General features: G+C 51.2%; 1 protein-coding gene across 1 annotated transcript in view; it reads right to left on the bottom strand.

The window, feature by feature from the left end:
- Positions 1-24,420, bottom strand: part of MINDY4 (MINDY lysine 48 deubiquitinase 4) — a 120,213-nt gene that overhangs the window by 33,796 nt on the left and 61,997 nt on the right. The window contains exon 15 of the mRNA XM_077267981.1: positions 24,045-24,206. Within this exon, the coding sequence (XP_077124096.1) occupies positions 24,045-24,206 (162 nt within the window). The remainder of the gene's footprint in view (positions 1-24,044; positions 24,207-24,420) is intronic.

Raw genomic sequence — 24,420 nt, 5'->3', positions numbered from 1 at the left:
TGACTAATGTTGTTTGCTAATATGCTAATGACATATTGAACTAACTTGTGGAAACAATGAGCCCCTGCGCCCACCCCCCAACCTGTGAATGAGGAGGGAGACTTGTAAATATCAGGGAGGTGAGAGACAGATCAGTCCTGTGTGGAATTATGATGTGAACACAGCACGTCAGAGAGAAGGAGAAGCATATGGACCATTTTTTATCCTCTGCTGGATTATTGGACTCTCATCTCCTTGGACATTTATCCGGTTACTGAACTGCATTCATGTTCTGGACTATTTTATCCTTTGTGTGGTGGATCATATATGGACCTTTCGTGTTTTTGCCTAAATAAAGCTTTTGGAATTGTTCACTATTCTCTTGCTCTGTTGATTGTATGATATCGGAGAAGGACCCTGTGACAGAAGGGAAAGAAGAAAGGGAAAAGAAGGGAAGTGAAAAGAAGGGAAGAAAGGGAAAAGAAGGGTAGGGAAGAATGAAAGGAATGAAGTGGAAGAGAAAGAAGGGAATGTATGAATGAATGAATGAATGAATGAATGAATGAATGAATGAAGGCAATGGGAAAAAAGTAAAGAAGTTAGGAAAGAAAGAAAGGGCAAGGAAGGGAAGTGAAGGAAGAGAAAGAATTAAGTGTAAGAAGGAAGGGAAAAGAAGAAAGAGAAGGGAAGCAAGAGGAAAGGAAGAAAGGGAAAGAAAAGCCATATGTCCACTACAGATCTCCCACAGACCAGAAATGTCACGACCACCACTGACCTGACGCTAAGGCCACAGTCAGCGGACCAGTGGTCGGACATCATCTCTACTATCAGGGAAGAGCACCAGAGTGCCAGGCTGGAGCGGGAGGCGGGTTCGGGGGTAAATACAGCTTCTGTCTTTATTTTATAGGCATAGCTTCCTGCTGGCAATTTTTAAGGAAGTTCTAATATACAGAATATAGTGTGATTGTTCAGAACAGGGAAAACAATCCACTGCTTTCTTCAAAAAACCAGCTGTGCACCTTGTTGTGAGTCATACTGCAGCTCAGAGGCATCCACTTCTACAGCGCAGAGCTGCAATACCAGACACGACCTGGGTCAACTGTGGAGCTGTTTTTGGAGGAGAGCAGCCATGTGTTTCTTATCCTGAATCTGGCAAATACTGGACTTCCCTGTAGATTTGATGTTTGGGACGTCTGACTATGACACACTCCTGCAGCCATTCCTGGTTGTCGGACCTCATCACACTCCCTGTACGACATTACTCCTATGAACAGATCTAACTCTCCCGCCGTCACGTACTTCGGCTCCCACGGTCTCCAGGTAAGTAAAACTTCCATTGCCGGAGAATGAGCCAAATTCCATCAAGAAATGAGGTGTCAGTTTTGGGCGGAATTTCCGCCTGTGAAGCCAAAATTAATCAAGAGAGGAATTTAGGTCCATCCTTGGAAGAGGCACTGGTCAGCAATCAGCCGAGATTACACCGGCTGTTATGAAACACGGTGAGACTCAAGAAGCCACGTCTAAGGTGTTCACACCTCGCAGACATATTCACCTTTTTTCCACGGTAATTATGTTGCTGATCAAATGAGTAAAATACTTGTTCACCGGCAAACTGGATTGTTTCAGGTGTCTCTAAGCTGGTGGTTAGGACCCGAGGGGCTATGATGTCCCCCATACACCGCACATAGACATGAGGGATTCCTGCTCTCCTGTCTCCATGTCTATGTAGCACATGTTCAGAAGCAGCAGCAGCAGCAAGAAGCACATCATACAGCCATACTGAGAAATGTAGATGTGACTCAAGGTCTGGGGTGAGACAAATACTATTAGAAACCAGCAGTATGGATATTATAGAGCAGTACTGCACAGTAGGGTTGTGAATCCAATACAAGGGTAAGAGAAGACACTGGAAACATGCAGCATGGAGGATATTATACAACTATACTGAGCAGTATAGCTGTGAATCCACTACTAGGGTGAGAGAAGACACTGGAAAGATGCAGCATGGAGGATATTATACAGCGATATTGATCTCCGGCGCCCCCTTACCCTCAGGTCAGTCAGGGAACTACACCTGGGATAATTAGTCGCCGGACGGGCCGCTTCGCTGTGGACTGGCTAGCAGGCACGCTGCAGCGAGGGAATTATAAATGCTCAGGCCGCAGCCAGACAATAGCTTATAAAACCCCGTTCTGTCACTGCCAGTAGCACCCACCTAGCCCAGAACACACTTCGCTGCCACCAGCTCAGATTTCTCACAGAGAGGGGTTTGAGCCAACCCACATTAGTAGCGTAATTAACTTCAGAAGACTTAGGGTACGTTTTAGAGCAAGGGAACAAAACAAGTAAATATTATAACTTTTACTCCACAAAAAGACTAGGCAGTGTTTATAAAAGGTATATCAAGATTTTACAATAGGAGACAATTTAAAGTATGTACAGCAATTATAAAAAAATGGATTAAAGAAAGATAAAACTCACATTTGATTAGATCATTTTAGCTAACCATGCTGGTAGGCGGAGCCAAATATCCCAGTGCATCAGGAGGTCTTTCTGTAGTGAAATCCCAGGCAAGAATGAAGGCTGGGTTGAGTGCAGTAACTTATACCTGCAGGCTTGTGACATCACTAAAGGGGCTGGTTTACCTGCACCCTCCCCTCTCCTCAAAGTTACAAATTTTACCCACAATACTTATAATTCTCATAACTTGGCTCACGTATCTAGCAGAGTCACAGCACACACATCCCTCATCTTATATTGAAATTGGCTTTCTAATGATACCAAATTTGTCCTAGTTGTTCCACACGGTTCTGGAGAAATTCGCACTCGTTGTGTTTAGCTGCTAGCACTAACAGTGGTTGACACATCTACCGATGGAAATTTGCAATATGTACTCCTTATTTTTCTAGCCCAAATCGGTGGCCCAATATCTTACTATAATAGAACAAAGAACCTCATGTCTTTTGAGAGAGACTAGACCAGTTTCATCTGGTACTAGATGGGAGGATTGTCTACCCAGCTACAGGGGCAACGGATGCAGAACCTCTCAGTACTCCACCATGCGCACCTCAGCCGGTTCACCCTGGCGGGACAACCCATCCGTATTGCCATGCTCCCTGCCCGTTTTGTGTTCGATGGTGAAGTCAAACTGCTGAAGGGCAAGGCTCCAGCGTAGAAACCTTCCATTGGTTCCACACATGGCGTTTAGCCAGCGCAGAGGGTTGTGGTCAGTCACCACAGTGAAGGTGCAACCGTACAAGTAGGGCTGCAAGCGCTGCAGGGCCCAGACTATGGCCAGACACTCCTTCTCAATGGTGGAATAGGCCACTTCCCTTGGCAGAAGTTTCCGGCTCAGGTACAACACAGGATGCTCTTGGTCCTCCGATTCAACCTGGCTGAGCACAGCACCGAGGCCAAACTCGCTGGCATCGGTCTTCACCAAGAACCATCGACTGCTATCGACTGCTTTCAACACAGGGGCGTTGCACAGTGCTGTTTTCAACGCCTGGAAGGCTCCCTCACAGCCGTTGGTTCAGTTGACGATGTGGGGTAGCTTCTTCCTGGAGAGGTCAAGGGTTTTGCCAGGCTACTATAGTGCTGTACAAAGCGCCAATAGTACCCTGCAGTGCCCAGGAAGGACATCACCTGTTTCTTGGTCCTGGGGGTGGGCCAGTTCACGATCACTCCCACTTTCTTAAGCTCTGGCTTTAGGGTGCCCCCGCCTACCCGGTGCCCCAGGTAGTGGACCTCACTCATGCCCATCTGGCACTTTCCCGGCTTGACAGTCAGTCCGGCTTGGTGAAATCGACTGAGCACCTCCTCGAGATGCTGCAGGTGTTCATCCCAGGAGGAACTAAAGATGGCAATGTCATCCAAGTATGCCACTGAGTGCTTCTCCAGTCCCTGAAGCAGGTGGTTGACCATCCGCTGGAAAGTGGCAGGGGCATTCTTCATGCCGAAGGGCATGACCGTGGACTCGTACAGTCCAAAGGGTGTGATAAAGGCGGACTTCTCCTGCACCTCGGGGCTCAAGGGAATCTGCCAGTATCCTCGACTCAGATCCATTATGGTCAGAACATTCTGCGCCAGCTAACCTCTCAAGCAGCACCTCGATGCGCGGCATTGGGTGCGCATCAGAGGCTGTGATGGCGTTGAGCCCCCTGTAGTCCACGCAGAACCGGGTGGTCTGATCCTTCTTTGGCACGAGGACTACAGGTGAGGCCCACGCGCTCTTTGACCGTTGAATCACCCCCAGCTGTAACATCTCATCGATCTCCTGGCGCATAATCTGCTGCACCTGGTCGTAGATTCGATAGGGAGTTCGCCGTAGTGGGGCATGATTCCCGGTGTCCACCTCGTGGACCGCTAACTCAGTCCTTCCAGGTCGGTTGGAGAACACGGCCCGGAAGGGTTCCAGCGTTGTCCGCAACTGCTGGGGTTCGATTAGCGAGGCGCTTACCTCCACGTCCTCATTGGACCCATCGGCCTTGGCTTGGGCCAGCATGTCCAGGAGGGGGTCTTCCTCCCGGTCTTTGGGCAGGCTGCAGCATGTCCAGGAGGGGGTCTTCCTCCGCATCTTTGGGCAGGCTGCAGACCAGTAGGACGAAAGGTTCACATTCGTGATGAGTCTTCATCATGTTGACGTGAAAGGCCTTTCGCCTACCCCAAGAGTGGTCAAGCATGACCACGTAGGTGACCGGGTTGAGCTGTTGGTGGACGACGTATGGGACTTCCCAGGCTGCCTGAAGCTTACCCTTTGGTACGGGGACCAGCACCCACACCTTTTGACCCATGTGGTAGGTCTGCTCCCGGGCGCTCTGGTCGTACCAGTGCTTCTGATCAGCCTGAGCCTGCGTCATGTTGTCATGCACCAACTGCGTCAAGGTCTGCACCTTGTCACGGAAACGCATGACATACTCCACTATGGACACTTCAGAAGGTTCGGCTCCTCTTCCCAGCATTCTCTTACCAACCCAAGGGGTCCCCGGATGCCTGCCGTACAGGAGCTCAAAGGGGGAGAACCCCGTCGAGGCCTGCGGAACCTCTCGGTAAGCGAACAGCAGGTGTGGGAGGTACCGCTCCCAGTCGCGTCCTTGGGTCTCAACCAGCATGCGGAGCATCGGTTTGAGGGTACCATTGAAGCGCTCACACAAGCCATTGGTCTGTGCGTGATACGTACTCAATACCAAACGCTTCACCTGCATTCTCTTACAGAGAGCCTCCATTAGGTGAGACATGAATTGGGTCCCTTGATTGGTAAGCATCTCCCTGGGAAATCCTACACGTGAAAAGATAGCCAACAGTGCATCCGCCACCTTATCTGCCCTAGTTGAGGGCAGAGCTACTGCCTCTGGGTACCGGGTAGCGTAGTCTACCGTAGTAAGGATGTATTGCTCTCCAGAGCTGCTGGGGACGGCCAGCGGGCCCACAATGTCCACCGCGATCCTCATGAAAGGCTCCTCTATCACTGGCAAAGGGATCAGGGGAGCCTTAAGAGCAGGCCCCGCCTTCCCCACTCTTTGACAGGTGACACAGGAGCGGCAATAGTTTGACACATCTGTCTCCATCTTGGGCCAATAGAAGTGTTGAGACAGCCGGGCCTTAGCTTTGCTGATCCCCAAGTGTCCAGCGAGCGGGATCTCATGGGCAATCCGCAACAACTCACTCTGGAATTTCTGCGGGACGACCAGCTGTCTTTCCCTCAACCACTCCTTATGCGATTTTTCGGGTACTGTCTCCCGGTACAACCTCCCTCGTTCCCAGAACACCCTCTCCTTATAAGTCACGGAAGTGGGCGTCTCGGCGAGTTGTCTCAAATTCTCTAGGCTCGCATCTGCGCGCAGAGCGGCCTGAAACTCCTGGCTAGGGGCAGCCAGAAGCAACGTCAGGGTCCCTTCCCCACGGGAACCCTCTGGGACCTGCTCTGGGTCCATCTCTGGTTCAGTCACAATGATGACTGAGGAGGGTCCGGAAGGCAGACAGTTATCTGCATTCCGGGCACTCTGACTGCGGGTGACAGCAGCTAGGTAGGCTGTCTCCCTGGGGATTTCTACAGGCCCATCAGCCGACGCTGCTATGGGTTCTACCTCCCCATCCACCCCCATTACCTCAGGAGCAGTGCTACTTATGGGCCAGTTACCTTCCTCGGTGACACTGGTCAGTTATATGGCATCACCTTCCTCACGGTCCCCATGCACCTCCCCATTTTCTTGAGCACCGACGCTTGCTCCTATTAGGTGTTCCTCAGCAATCTCACCCCGCGGAGTGACGTGACTGAGCACTCCTGCACCTGTGGATACATCAACTTTGGCGGAAAAATGGTTATCAGGTTCGGTTGGCACATTTACATCATTTTCAGCAACATCCCTAGGGAAAAAATGGTTAACAGATGTTTCATTACTAGATAAAGCATGGTCAGGTAACACATGCGATTTCCCATTGCTATCATGAGCATTCGATCGGGGAGGAGAGTCAGGGACATAGTATGCAACCATCCTCCCCAAATCAGTCCCCAATAAAACATCAGTGGGCAAGTTATCAGACAGACCCACTTCCTTCACCCCGCTCCCGGCACCCCAATCTATATACTGTAAACCCGGGCCATTGGCAAGGGACAGCTGATGCCCCCAATCCCGGTGACAGTTAGGGTTTTCCCCGGAATGATCTCTTCAGGGGCCGCCAGTTCGGGTCGGATGAGGGTCCGTTCAGCCCCGATGTCTTGAGGCCTGTAGCGACATGGCCCCCCACGGTGACATGCTGCACATTGTCACCCACCCTCCCAACCACCCCACCCACAAAAGAACTGCTGCGTTAGGCCCTGGGGCCTTGGCTGGGGGGTTCCTCTGCTTGTCTGGACAATAGATACTGATATGACCAGTCCGTTTGCAAACAAAACACTGGCGGTCGGTGGTAGGTCTGGTGCTGTTGGCAACAGGGACAGGGCCTCTGTTGTGTTGGCTGGCAGGGGCACTGGCGTTGGTTGCAGGCTTACCCCCTCTCCAGCTGGCGGTGACTGGCTTCCGCACTTACGATTTACGGTTGGCCTCATAGGCATCGGCAATCTGCGCTGCTTTTGTCACGTCTTTGGGTTCTCGGTCCATCACGAACTGTTGCACCTCAGCTGGGCAAAGATGTAAGAAATGGTCTTTGATCATCAGGTCTTGCAGCTGTGCAAAGGTGGTCACTGACAGTCCTTGGGTCCACTGGTCAAAGTGGGTCCTGAGTCCATGCGCCACATCACTGTAACTGTCGTGTGGGCCACGTTGGAGGTTCCGGAACTTTTTACGGTAAACCTCGGGTGTAAGCTGGTACTTGGCTATCAGGGCCTGCTTGATGGCCTCATAGTCGTCATCCTGGTCATGGGGGAGAGCAGCAAACACCTCCAAAGCTTTGCCTTTTAGCCCTGGGGTCAGGTATCGGGCCCATTGGTCCCCAGGCAGCTGGTACTGTCTGCAGGCTTTCTTAAAGGCCCGCAGGAAAGTGTCCAAGTCCTCGTCCTTTTCCATCACAGGAAAGTGCTCGGGCCGGGGCTTCAGTATCTGAGCGCTGTTGGGCTCACGGCTCCGGGCGGTAGAGGGCATCCCCCCCTGCCAGACCATCTCCAGTTCATATTCTCGCTGGGCTTGGCGCTCGGCTCTTTCAGCCTCCCGCTCGGCTTGGGCCTCCTGCCGGTACTGCTGGATCAGCTGTAGACGTCCCTCACGGTCGTCAGCGGGGAGTTGTTCCAAGGCAGTCAGCAGGTGGGGGTCCAATTCGACCCGGTTGCTAGTAGGGTCGGCATTCCGTGGTTGGACCCCTGCTGCAGCACCACCTCTGCTTGTGCTGGCTTCTGCGGCCTCTGGGCTCTGGCTGTTTTCTCGTTGCTCTAGAGCTGTGACCAGTTGGTCTTTGTTTTTGTTCGTGACGTCTTTCCGCCACACCCCGCAGAGAGCAATAAGAGCGTCCTACTTAAGCTGCTTATACCACTCTTCTCCCATCGCAGCCATGGTTGCTAAATAAAAGATAGGAAAGAAAAACGAAGAGAAGGGTAGGGGATAATTACCAGTACATACAATTGTCTCAGGACTAATAATCACTGAGTTCGTTCTCCAAACCTATTTGCGCAGAGTCCTCGCAAGAACTTTGCATATTTTAGTGAGAGGAATGATTGCTCAAACCAGATCACTAATGCTCTATGGTCCCACCGCTGCCACCACTATGTCATGATTCCCACCGTGCTGACACCAATAGGTCACGGATCGTGGGTGACCCTTGGCCAGCACACGGCTATCACATGTGCAGGGGGCTTATCTTAGTTATCCCTCCACTGCTACAATGTGATGAAAACACAAACAAGACTATTGACCTACCAATTTACCGCAGGGGCTAATTTTATTTATCCCACTGCTGCTACAATATCACGAACTGCAGGGATTTATGTATATCCCGCTTTCCAGTTCCGCTTTGGAGCTTGCAGCTCTCTGGCGCCCCCTTACCCTCAGGTCAGTCAGGGAACTACACCTGGGATAGTCGCCGGACGGGCCGCTTCACTGTGGACTGGCTAGCAGGCACACTGCAGCGAGGGAATTATAAATGCAGACAATAGCTTATAAAACCCCGTTCTGTCACTGCCAGCGGCACCCACCTAGCCCAGAACACACTTTGCTGCCACCAGCTCAGATTTCTCCACAGAGAGGTCCAGAGCCAACCCAAATTAGTAGCGTAATTAACTTCAGAAGACTTAGGGTATGTTTTAGAGCAAGGGTACAAAACTAGTAAATATTATAACTTTTACTCCATAAAGAGATTAGGCAGAGTTTATAAAAGGTATATCAAGATTTTACAATAGGAGACAATTTAAAGTATGTACAGCAATTATAAAAAAAATGGATTAAAGAAAGATAAAACTCATATTTGCTTAGATCATTTCAGCTAACCATGCTGGTAGGCGGAGCCAAAAATCCCAGTGCACCAGGAGGTCTTTCTGTAGTGAAATCCCAGGCAAGAATGAAGGCTGGGTTGAGTGCAGTAACTTATACCTGCAGGCTTGTGACATCACTAAAGGGGCTGGTTTACCTGCACCCTCCCCTCTCCTCAAATTTACAAATTTTACCCGCAATACTTATAATTCTCATAACTTGGCTCGCGTATCTAGCAGAGTCACAGCACACACATCCCTCATCTTATATTGAAATTGGATTTCTAATGATACCAAATTTGTCCTAGTTGATCCACACGGTTCGGGAGAAATCCACACTTTGTACTCGTTGTGTTTAGCTGCTAGCACTTACAGTGGTTGACAGATCTACCGATGGAAATTTGCAATATGTACTCCATATTTTTCTAGCCCATATTGGTGGCCCAATATCTAACTATAATAAAACAAAGAACCTCATGTCTTTTGAGAAAGACTAGACCAGTTTCAGCTGGAGCTAGATGGGAGGATTGTCTACCCAGCTACAGGGGCAATAAACATTCTTTTGGTTGGAGGCAATGAGAGGTTTGGGATTCACACACACACACACACATATCAGCAGGCAGAAGCAAAGACAGAAGGGGGGGTCAGAGCCCACAGCATGTGTGCTAACAGGGAAAACTAAAAATTATATTATACATTATTGTCACAAGTATATGCACTGTGCATGAATATATTCCTCTCAAGATGTCACCTGACCTGATGTATAGCTGTTATGCTATCTTAAGACTTATGTGCAGCTGGCGTTTACTATAATACATAGGATTTTGTAGCAGCTCAGTGTTTCCCCTAGTTAGGGCGATCTTGTTTTTTGATACTGTTTTTACTGCGTATCTTGATCTTTTAACATGTATTAATAAAGTATTTGGATTTTATTTATTCTCTAGATCTCTTTGTTCGGAAACTCAGTATGTTAGTCCAAAATTGTGATTATGTTGAAATCCACCATGCCCTACCCATTTATAATCAGAACACCCAATATACACATAAGTAAATCATCAGGTCCTGCAAACATTAATCTAGAGCAGATCATATGAGCGCTCGACAGGCCGACATCTGTTTCTCCTGACCTCCTCATACACATGCATGCTCGGCTCGGTCAGGCCACTTTCCTGGATCCCCTACCTGGTTCACCTGTACTGACTAAACTGGATCACATTTTCGCTGGTGTTTGGTACAAGGTAAATCGCAGCTTCGGGACAGAAGACATGAGCAGCTTCTTCCACCAGATTCCACAGGAGAATTTTCCGCCGAGTATTAGAACTAAACCCGTGTTGGTATGAGCCACGTAAATCCCTTTCCTTTTCTTCTAAGCTCGCGGAGGCTTTGATAGGGCCAGCAGATGTTTTAGACATATTGCTTTTGTTCTGGGCGCACATTCCTGCATTGGCGGAGCTCCTGATTCTGGGGAATTTCCTTTAGGAGGATTTCAGATACAACTCCGTGACCTTGGGGCTCATGAGGGTCAATCCCAGTTTACCGGATCTGAACCAGGACATTTTATCTGATGTGTCCGATCAATATGAGGTGAAGGAAAACTCTGGGACACTCAAGAACATTTTTTTGACTAACAGGTCGAGAGACAAAAATGGCAGCTCACTGCTTGGAGCCACTACAGGAATAACCTGTATTCAAGAACATCAAAGAAGCTTCTGGGATCAAATAAACAGTTTATGGACTAGTGGGGAATTATCCCTAGTGATCAACGGGGTTTACGGGGCTTCACATTAAAATCTACAGTGTTGAGGGGATTAATGATAACCTGAGTGGTACTAGAAAAGCTCACTACACAGATTTATACAGCCACCATTAGGGGGAGCCCAGTACATAGAGATTTATACAGTCACCACTAGGGGCAGCTCACTATATACAGATTTATACAGTCACCACTAGGGGGAGCTCTCTACATACCGATTTATACAGCCACCACTAGGGGGAGCTCAGTACATACAGATTTATACAGCCACCACTAGGAGGAGCTCACTACATACAGATTTATACAGCCACCACTAGGGGCAGCTCACTACATACAGATTTATACAGCCACCACTAGGGGCAGCTCACTACAAACAGATTATACAGTCACCACTAGGAGGAGCTCACTACATACAGATTAATACAGCCACCACTAGGAGGAGCTCACTACATACAGATTTATACATCCACCACTAGGGGCAGCTCACTACATACAGATTATACAGCCACCACTAGGAGCCTGTAGTCTGTGGAGGAAGGTGTGCTGGTTTGTTTGCTCCAGGAGAGTAACCAGTTTTTTCACCCAGTAATTCCCCCCCTCTCTGACCCAGGAAAGAGAGGGGTGTAGTGGATGGACTGTGGGGCTGAGTCCCCGTCTCCCACCCCTCGGTCTAAGCCGGCGAGGGGTGGGAGCTCATTGCTACCGGCAAAGAGGGTCACCAGATCTGGCAAGGCCCAGAGCATGGAGGAGCCCAGGAAGACCCAGGAGGGCTGCAAAGCCCCTAAGGCTGAGGCGAGGGCCACTGCGGTGTCTCCTCCCGGAGGTGAGCGGAGCACTCGCAGAGGTGCAGCAGCGGCGGTGCAGAAGGATTGGGGCACTAGGGCCGCACGGGAGCCGGTTACCAGCTATGGCTCCCGCGTCCATGCGTACCTCAGCGAGTATGATGAGGCTGGGAAAACCATCAGGAGACTCCGGGAGGAGCTGAAGGAGGTGAGGCAAGCTGCAAGCAGAGCCTCCCGCACAGAGAAGTCTGCCCTGACAGCCAGGATATCCAGCCTGGGGATCTGCATTGAGGGCATGGAAGCCCGGAGAGCGGCTATATTGGATAACAGCGGGCCCTTCCGGGAAAAACTGGAAAACGAGGACCGATTCCACAACATGGCTGCTGCAAAGGAGCCAGAGGGGTCTCGGCGTCCGACCCAGGTGGAGGAGGTGGACCATGAGGAGATGGAGGAGGCGCCGTACCCACCTGGGGGCTTGGTAAGTGATCTCCAGGCCACACACAGCGGGATAGATCCAGTGCAGGTCCCACTCCCATCAGACAATAGCATTTCAGAGGATGATGGGGGTGATGCGGATGATAGCAGCAGCGATAACAGCAGTAGTGGGGGTTGCCTCGTCTTGCAGCAGATCCGTCAGCTAGAGTCCCCAGTAAACTATGCCCACCTGAAGTTTGGGGATGAGGTCTGCGGGGACGAGGCAACCAGGAGGGGGAAAAAGAAAAGCAAAAAAAGGAAGAAAACATCGGAGGAGAGGTTGGTGTTTGTCCCCCTTCCTGGGACCCCCCGGTCCCGCTGTGTGGAGCCCGCTACCCACCCCGGCCTGGGACCTGCAGTGGTTCCGGTGCGAGGGAGCGGGGAGAGTACAAGTCGTATGGCGCAGGTCGCCGTCTCTGCTGGCGGTAGCAGAGGGGGCGAGAGTGGGCATGCGGCTGCAGAGCCGGACAGTGTGCATGGTCTGGAGTGTGGCCCTGTGGCGGGCGGTAATAAAATCTGTGGAGGTGTCCAGGCCCGATCCTCTGTGGAAACGGGGGACGGCCTGGTGCCTGCTGCACCTGCTGGCGCTCGGGGGGTGGAGGCTGTGGGTACCTTGCCGGTGGTCGCCGCTCCCCGCAGTGTTGGCGGTGCGCTGTCAGCCGGGGCCGCATCATCGGCGGCGTGTGCTGTGGTGTCGGGGTCCCCCACATGCAGATCCGATGCTGGGTCAAAATCCGGGACCCCGGCACCGGTTATCATCTCGGGTGCAGCTGTAATGGCTGCAGTAATGCCGGCCCGGATCGCACCCTCACCGGAGGGGGTCGCACCGCCGGGGTCCTCTGCATGTGTGTCACCTGTATCTGTGGGGGACTCGGCGGTGAAGTGCACACAGGAGCGTGGAGATGGTCTGCAGGAGAGGCTGGAGCAACAGTCTGCAGCTGCCAGCACATGCTCTGCTGAAAAGCAGGGTGTGGTAATCAAACCCTGCAGTATGGATCTTAAAGGGGCAGCTGCACTGCAAATAACAACAACCCCAGCAGAAAGCAGAAAAAAAAATGCAAACAAAAATGTAAATGTAAATAAGAATGGAATTGGTGCAAGTGGTGTGAATAGTGTCTGTGATAATGGTGACGGGTCAGGGGCGGTTTCTGCTGGAGGTATGGTTGGTGTGAATGGTGCCAGTGCGCGGATTTCTACCAGTGAAAATGGTGAGGCTGAGGTAAGTGAGGTGGAGATGGTTGACTGTGAGGTTGAGGGTTCAGGGAATATAGGGGCTGGTCCATCATCCCCCTCACCTGCAGCCGCCATTAGTTATGTGGCTGCTGCTGCTGGGGTTCCACAGGGGTCTTCCTCATCTCCGAACCCAGGGAATGAAGCTTTTCGCCGCTGTTTCCTGGAGGCCCTCAAAAAAGGTGAGCGGACGATCAATGTAGAGGGAAGAGAGGTGGCGTTGTCCTACTGGCTAGATAAGTTTGGTCTAGCTGCCTTCCAAGAGAAAAGGGGGGGGGAGACCGTGTGGTCCCTCCCGACAGCCGGGCAGGGGGTCTCCAGGAGAAATGTGGTTCGTCTTCGCTGGAGGGGCGATGAGGCGTGTCCATCCAGGACAAATGTAGTGAAGCTCCTCATGAAGATGGACTTCAGAGCTATTGACATCTTTGCTCTGATACATCCTTTTGGGACCTCCACCTTTGATATCAGCTTTGTTCGGCCGGAGGGCTTGGAGCTCTTTTGGTCGAATTATGAGCTGGTAAAAGAGGAGCCCGGCTGGCGAGGGTTCGCCGTGGAAGCAATTTCTCGCCAAAGTGGGCCAAAGAAAGTGACCGTTTTAACATGTAATGAGTCTCTTTCTGGCGTTGACATAATGACCTGGTTGAGCCGGTACGGCGAGGTTGTGGAGGTCCCTAAGAAGAACCGGGACGATTTTGGTATCTGGTCAGGTGGCTGGACCTTCATGGTAAAGTTGAAGCGTTCAGGTGGCACTGTCACCCACATCCCTTCCTCGGCTTTCCTGGGAAGGGATCGGATTCTGGTCTTCTACCAGGGGCAGCCGAAGGTATGCCACAGGTGCGGTGATCCTCGCCACTTCAGCGCGGGCTGCAAGGTGCAGAAATGTGCCTTGTGTGGCGAGGTGGGTCACCTCGCCGCATCCTGTGGTGTCATTCGATGTCACCTGTGTGGTGATCTAGGTCACCCGTTCAGCCGCTGCCCTCGTTCCTTCTCTAATGCCATGGCCGGCCGGGCGGAGGGGAGCCGTGAGGAAGTTCCTGGCGGTGCAACTTCTGCAGAGGTTGGAGGTGGCAGCGGGGGAGGAGCTGAGGGGCCGATGAGGAATGGCAGGGCGAGGGGCCCCTCTTACCAGCGGAGGCAGGCAAGGCGTCAGGAGGGCAGGGGGCAGGAGGAGCCTCGGGAAACTGGGGTAATGGCTGCCCCCTCCTCCGAGGCGACAGCTCATGTCACTGAGGCCCCGGGGGAGGAAGCGGTGAATGAGGAGATCAGACGGATGGAGAATGAGGAAGTGGCTGATCTCTCAGATGCCTCTCAATATGAAAGTTTTGATGAGGATGGAGGGGAACAGCCAAAAGAAATGGGTGACAAGGGTACCAAGAGTGCCAAGAGTGCCAAAAGTAAAAAAAAGAAGAAAAAAGGTGGAAAATCTTCTTCCCTGACCAAGGTGCCTAAGGAAGGTCCCACCGACTCCCCTCTGATCCCCCTCTCCAACCGGTTCCAAGCCCTTGACGATCCTGCTGAGACGGGAGTCGGGGGTGAGGTTCCGGAGGCAACATCGGGAGGGCCTTTGGGAGGCGGGGGAGTCCCTTCTCCAGGGGGTGTGTCTTCCTCGGGAGGTAGGGACGACCCTGGGTCCGGAGATGAGAAAGAGGTGGGAGGGATGGATACCTCTGTCTCTCTGAAAAGAAGAGGGGGGGCTTCATCGTCCGGAGATGAGCGGGCTAAGAAAAAGGGTGGGGGGAAGAAAAAGGCCATCTAACTCGATCACTCATGATGGCGGCACCCACCCCGTTGACTCTAGCGACCATTAATGTTGCTAGTATAAAGTCTGATGCGGCTAGATTTGCGGCCTTTGATTTTCTCACCCGATTTGAGGCTGAAATTTTGTTTTTGCAGGAGACCAGGCTTACCGATATGGGGGCCATACGCAAGGCGGAGAGCGAGTGGAGGTGCGGGTCTTCGTACTGGTCTCTTGCGGCCGAGCCGTGTAGCGGGGTGGCAGTCCTTTTTAAGACTGCATCGGTTGAATGCCGGAGAGTTATCGAGGTAGAAATGGGGAGGTGCCTGGTCTTAGACGTCTTCATGAGGGGACAGGAGCTTCGGCTCATTAACATCTATGGTCCGCAGTCAAAGTGGGACCGTAAATGTCTCTTCCTGAAGATTAAGCCCTATCTTTTTACGAGTCGGCAAGTGGTCTTTGGAGGTGACTTTAACACTGTCACAAGGCTTCGTGATAGGGGAGGCTCCATTGACCGGCTGGCTTATGATAGTAATACTCTTAATAGCATAGCTAGTGACGCTCGCCTGGTGGATGTCCACATCCGGCACACCCCAGGTCACTGTGGTTTCACCTTTCATAGAGGTAATTGTAGGTCTAGGATAGACAGGTTTTTTTTAAAGGAGGATGCCATCTCTTCAGCAGTGTCCGTTGTTGAGGTGGAGTTCTCCGATCACTGTCTGATTTCTTTTTCTCTGAATGTTTCAGAAACCCCTCGGATGGGAAGGGGACTATGGAAGCTGAATTCGTCCCTCTTGGAAGAAGCAGAGATAAGACAATCCTTTGAGGACTTTCTTCAGAGCCAGGTACCGCTTTTGGATCTCTGTAGCGATAAGTCAGAGTGGTGGGAGATGTTCAAGGATCGGGTTGCGAGTTTCTTCCGCCAGCTCTCGAGCCTCAGGAGCCTGAGCAGGTACCGCCTGTATCAGGAACTGAGGAGGAAACTCGAACATCTCGTCTCGGCTGGAGGTGACCGTGAGGAGATCTCCAGAGTGAAGTCTTTACTCAAGAGGTGTCAGTACGATAGGCACACATCTTTGGTTTTTGAGAGGGATTTCGGGAGGTACCGCTCGCCTGACCCCTACAGAAACTGTAAGATGTCAGTGAGTTGTAAGGTGGTGACAGGTTTGGTCGACGATACGGGTTCCCTGAACAGATCCAAATCAGGGATCCTGGAGGTGATCAGATCTTTCTACTCACACCTCTTGGGGAAGAGGGATCTGGATCGGAACGTGATGTCGGCTTTCCTGGCCGAGGCCATCCCTGAGCCAGGAGATGACCCCTCGCTTCACGTTTTGACAGAACCAATCAGGGAAGAGGAAGTGCGACTGGCCATTGATGGGCTTCGGCCTAAGAAATCGCCAGGTCCGGATGGCTTAACATCCGAGTTTTATAAGACCTTTAAGGACTCCTTGGTCCCCCTCTTGACCGAGGTGTTTAACGAGTGTCTCTCCTCGGGCGCTCTCTCCCGGTCAATGAGGCAGTCGGCCCTGATTATCCTGTCAAAGGGTAAGGACCCGTCCCGTATTGAGAATTGGCGTCCCATAGCGCTTCTCAATACGGACCGGAAGGTTCTGGCAAAGGTGCTGTTCAAACGGCTGGTGAAGTTTGCACCCCGGCTCCTTTCGGGGGCCCAGCACTGCTCTGTTCCAGGCCGCAGTACGTTTAGTGCTGTGCTCGGTGTCCGAGAGGCAGTGGAGCAGGGCAGGGCAGGTCACTGGAAGGGGTACTTGCTGTCCTTAGACCAGGCGAAGGCTTTTGATCGGGTTAACCATGAGTACCTCTGGTCCGTCCTTCTGAGGTACGGTCTGCCTGGGGGGTTTGTAAATTGGCTAAAGATCTTGTACGCGGGGGCAGAGACTTTCCCGCTCGTGAATGGTTGGTCTGGCCGCCCTTTTGAGGTTGGGTCTGGGGTCCGCCAGGGCTGTCCATTGAGCCCGCTGTTATACGTGTTCGCGATAGATCCCCTTTTAAGGAGGATTGAGTGTGGGCCGTTGGCGGGAGTCAGGATGGACCAGGTGGCCCCGGAAGCCACTCTGAGGGTGGTAGCGTATGCCGATGACGTCTCCCTTTTCGTGTCCTCGGGTGAGGAGGCGGAGTGGGTCATGTCTGAGGTTGATCGCTACTCGGAGGCTTCTGGGTCCAGAATTAATCAGGAAAAGTGTGAGAGTCTCTGGCTGGGAGGGGGTGACCCTAGTTTTGGTCTCCCGGACACTCTTCCAGAGCCCCAGGCATCGGCAAAAATCCTAGGCATCGAATTTGGCCCTGGGGACTACCCCCAGCAAAATTGGGAGGGCAGACTTAAGATCGCCGCCCAGAAGGTGGACCAATGGAAGGGTTGGTCTTTGACCCTGAGGGAAAGGGTTAGCCTGGTTAAGGGTTTTTTGCTACCCTTGTTAATATACCTGGGCAGTGTCTGCATGTTGCCAGAGCCGCTCTGGACACGGGTCTACAGCCTGTTTTTCCAGATGTTATGGGGAAATAGGCTGAACCTAGTCAAGCGGGAGGTCACGTACCGCACGAGGAGACTAGGAGGGTTGGGTATGGTCAACCCAGTGGTGTTTCTAATAAACACTTTTGTCAAGACTAACATCGCCAACCTCTGGTCAGAGAGGGCTCCTCCGTGGGTATTCTCCTGCAGGGGATGGCTTCGACCCTTCTTCCAGGAATGGGAGACAGGAGGGCAAGTGAAGGACCTGCGCACACCGCACGGGCATCTCCCGGCTTACGCTACCCCGGTTCTGAAGGTGATCCGCCGGTGGGGTCTGGGAATGTGGGAGATCAGGACCATGTCAAGGAAATTCCTTGACAGGAGGGTCCTGTTGACCCATTTCCAGAAGCCTCTGGTGCTCAAAGATTGCCCAAGTCGGGATCTGGAGGGTGGGCTGAGGTTATTGAATTCTACACGGGTCCCCTTGAAGTTTTGGGACTTGGCTTGGCGCTGCTTCCATGGGAAACTGTATGTAAGGGACAACCTGAAGTGTAGGAACTCCGATGATCGGGGTTGTCCCCGTGAGGGGTGTTGCGACACGCTGGAAAGCATGGAGCACTTCCTCCTTCAGTGTCCTTTTAATACAGGGGTCTACAACAGGGTGGGTGCTTCCATAGGCTGGCCTCGGCTGGCGCACCTTTCCTATGCGGAGTGGGCGTATGGGGCCTTCGGATCCCTGGGTGGCCGAGATCGGGGCACTTTATTTCTAGTCAGTTTAGTGGTCAGGTTTTACACGTGGAACGCACGGTGCTTAGTGTCAACTCAGCAGAAAATCCTCCCCAGGGACGAGGTTGTTAGGAACATTCTGGGTGGCCTGGTGAAGGTGCGCTCTCTGGAGTATGACAGGCTGGGTGCAGCGAGGGCCTCTCTTCTCTGGAGAGGGTTCTCATTTAATGTACCTAGGGCTTAGATAAGCAGGTAAATGATAGGGACAGGTAGATAGCTTCAGTAGGGACAGGTAGACAGTTAGGGACAGGATAGGGACAGTCTAGGGACAGTTAGGTAGGCACGCGGTGAATTAGGTAGGGTAGTATGGTCAGGCAGGGAGAGACAGGGAAAGGTAGGTAGATGAATAGGGGCAGATGTCTAGATAGGTAGGGACGGCTGGTAGGGTAAGGATTGTTAGGGTAGAAGCCTGTCATCTCCGGTTTCCCGGTGGCGGGCTGGGGCTTTTCACTATCAGATTTTTGTTTTGCAGAAGTGAATTATTGATATAGGGCTCACAGGCACCAATCCTGGCTCTGGGTAAGTGTTGTATATAGAGAGTTATGTAGCATTGTATTGTAATGTGATGATCCTGTCTTGTAGGCAAGAGGATATAAGTTCCTCGGTGAGCTAATTTTTGTATTGTGTGGGTTTGGTGGTAGGTTGTTTATAGTTGTGTTTGCTGTGTAAAAAAAAAAATAAAAAAAAATAAAAAATATATATATATATATATTAAAAAAAAAAATTATAAAATAGATAAAAAGGAAAAAAAATGTGTTTTGTGTGATTTAGATAGATGTGTTTAAGCCAGGTGGCTATAATGTTTCTTTTTGGGCGATGGACCAGAGTTTTTCTTTGTCAGGTTTGGTATGAAGTGTGTATGTGCGTGTGTATTAATAAAATGTTTCTTCTCTCCTTGGGTGATGTAACCTGGAGAGGAGGAGATCTGGATGGATAAAAAGTGAAAAGACGAGTAAAGTACGGAAAACAACATAAGAAAGAAAGATGGAGGAAGCTTCTCTGAGAAAGAAGAAGGCAGTTTTGTTTTCTTTTGCGGGGTTGCTTTGACTGGGGGCAGTTATGCTGGACTTGGACTTTGCTTTGGACTGGGGGGGGTGGTAATGTTGGACTCGGACAGTTGCTTTTGCTGGGGTTTTGATTTGTGCTATTTATTGATTGTAAGTTTTGTATTTTTATAATAAAAGAGTTCACTACATACAGATTTATACAGCCACCACTAGGGGGAGCTCACTATATACAGATTTATACAGCCACCACTAGGGACAGCTCACTACATACAGATTTATACAGCCATCACTAGGGGGAGCTCAGTACATAGAGATTTATACAGCCATCACTAGGGGGAGCTCAGTACATAGAGATTTATACAGCCTCCACTAGGGGGAGCTCACTACATACAGATTTATACAGCCACCACTAGTAGGAGCTCACTATATATAGATTTATACAGCCACCACTAGGGACAGCTCACTACATACAGATTTATACAGCCACCACTAGGGGGAGCTCAGTACATAGAGATTTATACATCCACCACTAGGGGGAGCTCACTACATACAGATGTATACAGCCACCACTAGTAGGAGCTCACTATATATAGATTTATACAGCCACCACTAGGGAGAGCTCACCACATACAGATTTATACAGTCACCACTAGTGGGAGCTCACTACATACAGATTTATACAGCCACCACTAGGGGGAGCTCAGTACAGAGATTTATACATCCACCACTAGGGGGAGCTCACTACATACAGATTTATACAGCCACCACTAGTGGGAGCTCACTATATATAGATTTATACAGCCACCACTAGGGGGAGCTCACTACATACAGATTTATACAGCCACCACTAGGAGGAGCTCACCACATATAGATTTATACAGCCACCACTAGGGGGAGCTCACTACATACAGATTTAGAACTCAGAAGTAGCTTCATAAACCTGCATATAATAACTGCCTTCTAGTGACTGTGTCAGACAACCCAAATCCATATTTAACCCATTACTGCCAGCTGACGGAATAGTATGTTAGCTGGCAGGATCCCCCACTTTGAGGTGGGCTCCGGCGGTGAGCCCACCTCAAAGCCGCGATATGTCAGCTGTTTTCAACAGCTGACATGTGCCCACAATGGGCGTGAGCGGAATCGCGATCCTCCCGCGCCCATTAATTAGTTAAATGCCGCTGTCAAAAGCTGATAGCGACATTTAAACAAGCGCTGTCGGAAGTAGACGCACCGCTGACCCCCGTCACATGATCAGGGGTCATCGGTGCATTGCCATCTCAACCAGTAGTCCGGTTGATACAGTTGTACTGACGCTTAAACACACAGACACATTGTATCAAACAATACACACTGGACAGGGACTTGTGCTGCTCATGTATGTGTGTCACAGCTCGGTACAGACTGTATACAGCAGTAAAAGCCCCCTGAACATACCCATTCACGGACCACCAGTAGAGATCTGGTGAACACATTAATACCATATTAGCTTCTGACCACAGTGACGAGTAAGAATGAAACGCACGTAACGCTCGGACCCACTTCCTAATAAGAGTTTTATGTTCTTGGCTGCTTCCTGGAAAGTCATTAAAAACAAATTTGGATCTTGGCGCGCGGCCTTGTCACCCGAACCCCTCCAGCATGAGAACAACAATGGAGATAGTATTAACACCCCCGACTGTTCTCCTACAGCTAGACCGCCTTCATGCTACCTGCAAGATGATTCTATGTGATAAGCTTCCCCAGGATCCGGTGCGGGGGCCACAATGGAACCTGCGCACTGTATTATCGGGGATCATCCACCGCTCCCTACATCAAGTTTAAGGGTAAACTCTCATCTTGGACATTTAAGGGAACACATCTATAGAATTGGGCCACGTCGCTGGGAACAGAGTAGTGGCCGCGCATCCGCAGCTCTGTCCATTCACTTCTATGGGAGTTCTGCGGCTAGAGGAGCAGGCTTGCTTGGTAGACGCATGTGCGGCCACCTCTATTCTCTGCGGTATTTGTCGCTCTCTCCTGGCTATGATGTCAGGCCGGTAATCTAATGCCCGGGGGCACATTATCTGGATGTAGCCAGGGGCCTCCATTCACCTGATTGGGGCCCCAGTGTCGTTTGGCCCTCAGCCGGGGTGGCGTGCTGGACCTCACAGCGCAGCAGAATGACAAACAATTCCAGTGTTTTGTGTCTGCGCAGTGTTGTAGGTTGTTGCATGCTATGTTGCCTAGTTGTCTTGTCTATACAGTAGACTGCCCCTCCATGCTGTACAGACTTGTCTGAGATGTTTCTTGCACAGGACCGTTGCCGCTGTGTGTTTTATGCATAATCAGAGTTGGAGGATAAATGACCACATTCCCCCAGGAGAAGTATAAAAGCTGCCGACTTCTCTCCTGGGAGATGATGCTGTTTTCCTGGTTTTCTTCCATTAGATCCGGCCTCCGGTGTGTGCATCCAGAGGGACCCCGCAACGCAGCACGACTGATGAGCCGACCCCTGCAGCCTTACAGATGACCTGGACCCCACAGCCTTACAGATGACCCGGCACCCGCTGCCTGATTGACGACCCCGGGACCCGCCCCCTGACTGATGACCCCGCCACCCGCCGCCTGACTGACGACCCCGGCACCCGCCGCCTGACTGATGACCCGGCACCCGCCGCCTGACTGATGACCCCACCACCCGCTGCCTGATTGACGACCCCGGGACCCGCCGCCTGACTGATGACCCCACCACCCGCCGCCTGACTGATGACCCCGGCACCCGCCGCCTGACTGATGACCCCGGCACCCGCCGCCTGACTGATGACCACGGCACCGGCCGCCTGACTGACGACCCCAGCACCCGCCGCCTTACTGATGACCCGGCACCCACCGCCTGACTGATGAACCCGGCACCCGCAGCCTGACTGATGACCCGGCACCCGCCGCCTGATGAACCCGGCACCCGCCGCCTGACTGATGACCCGGCACCCACCGCCTGACTGATGACCCCGGCACCCGCCGCCTGACCCCGGCACCCGCCGCCTGACTGATGACCCCGGCACCCGCCGCCTGACTGATGACCCCGGCACCCGCCGCCTGACTAATGACCCCGGCACCCGCCGCCTGACTGATGACTCGGCACCCACCGCCTGACTGATGACCCGGCACCCGCCGCCTGACTGATGACCCTGGCACCCGCCGCCTTTCTGATGACCCCGGCACCCGCCGCCTGACTGATGACTCGGCACCCACCGCCTGACTGATGACCCAGCACCCGCCGCCTGGGACTACCATGAAGATTAATATTACAGCGGTATTATTTAGATGTTGCATAGCTCTGTTTAAGTGTACAAATGTTATTAGGTCATTGCTTGGCAGTATTATTGAGCACTGTATGGTAAAACTATTGGAGCAGAGCACTGTATGGTAATATTTTTGGGGCACTGTATGGTGGTATTATTGAGCACTGTATGGTGGTATTATTTGAGCACTATATGGTGGTATTATTTGAGCACTGTATGGTGGTATTATTTCAGCAATATATGGTGGTATTATTTGAGCACTGTATGGTGGTATTATTTGAGCACTGTATGGTGGTATTATTTGAGCACTATATGGTGGTATTATATATGGTGGTATTATTTGAGCACTGTATGGTGGTATTATTTGAGCACTATATGGTGGTATTATTTGAGCACTGTATGGTGGTATTATTTGAGCACTATATGGTGGTATTATATATGGTGGTATTATTTGAGCACTGTATGGTGGTATTATTTGAGCAATATATGGTGGTATTATTTGAGCACTGTATGGTGGTATTATTTGAGCACTATACGGTGGTACTATTTGATCACGATATGGTGGTATTCGTAGGGATTATATGGTGGTATTATTGAGCACTATATGGTGGTTTTATTTGAGCACAATATGGTGGTATTAGTGAGAATTATATGGTGGTATTATTGAGCCCTATATGGGGGTATTATTGAGCACTGTATGGGGGTATTATATATGGTGGTATTATTTGAACACTATATGGTGGCTTTATTGAGCCCCATATGAGGGTATTATTGAGCCCTATATGGTGGTGCTATTTGAGAACTGTATAATAGTACGTATTGTGACACTGCATGGCACTATACAATATACTATTACCGCAGTAACACAATAATACAGCCATTATCTGCCAGTCAGGAGCTCCGTGAGTGCTGAGGTGCGCTGCCCTATAGATCATGCCTGGCTGTAGTAGTGCTGACAGGGGTGGCCTGGGGAGCGCTCCGCTCTCTTCTCCTTTGTACTCCAGTGTATATTGGAGCGGTTCTGATTTTGGACGTATAATTTACGCTGTGGGAGCCTTATTATTAGGCAGTGAACTGGGGTGACCCCAATAAACAGTTTTTCACAGTCCGATGAGCAAATGTTTCTCTTCCTCCCAGGACGGTGTTTGTGTAGCGCGGCCATGGGAGAATGGTAAATTGTTCTGCGGGTCCAGTAAAGGTCTCTGCTGTGATCTGTGCTGCTTCAGCCGCATTGTCATCATCAAGGAGCAGGAATGCCGGGAATGCCGGTCTGATTGTGAGGAAGCCGCGCCGCCTCTGAATACAGCAATTGTGCGCGGCTATAAAACGATGACACACGGGACGATCACTCCGAGCCCCGCTGCACCCCGACACTGGCTGCAGAGGACACATGTCGCCCCCCATCTCCTTTGTCTGCAGTTATAGCCTTTTCTTTCATTTATCTAACCCAGCACAACATTACATGGAAACCGTCAACAACTAGGCAAAGAAGAGCGGACAGGTCTGATCAGGTCTAGGCTTATAGAAGAACTCCGGACCAAGGTGAAGGGAAAAGTTCTGAAACTTTCTAGTGACTTTCCAAGATCTCTGTTTGCGGTCAGTGAACTGCGATGGGGCGTCACACAGACGTTCACCTGAGGAGACGTACCTGGCACACGTTGTAGTGCTCAAACAGCGAGAGGAAGCCGATGTCACTGCGGCAGGAGATGCCCTTCAGAACTGTCATATTCCCGTCCCCGGAGTCCAGCTCCATCACGTCATTAAAAACATTAGACGCGGCTCTGCCACTCAGGATAAGGTTTACCAGCTCCTGTGGATCAGAACAGGACATTATATACAGGTTCAGGCTGCTGTACAGTACACTGCCTCTCCAGCCTGCACAGACTTGTCTGAAGCCCCTCCCACTCAGGCAGCAGAATAACGGCCCATCTTTTGCCTTGTTATATCTCCGTGCCTCTCCCGTGTTCTGTAGAACTGAATGGCCAAGTTGGAGAAAATAGCGGAAAACAAGCAAATAAGTGGGA

This window comes from Ranitomeya variabilis, chromosome 6 (assembly GCF_051348905.1).
Source record: "Ranitomeya variabilis isolate aRanVar5 chromosome 6, aRanVar5.hap1, whole genome shotgun sequence".
Taxonomy (NCBI): domain Eukaryota; kingdom Metazoa; phylum Chordata; class Amphibia; order Anura; family Dendrobatidae; genus Ranitomeya; species Ranitomeya variabilis.
The sequence above is the reverse complement of the archived record's forward strand: the minus strand, read 5'-3'. Positions and strand labels throughout refer to the sequence as shown.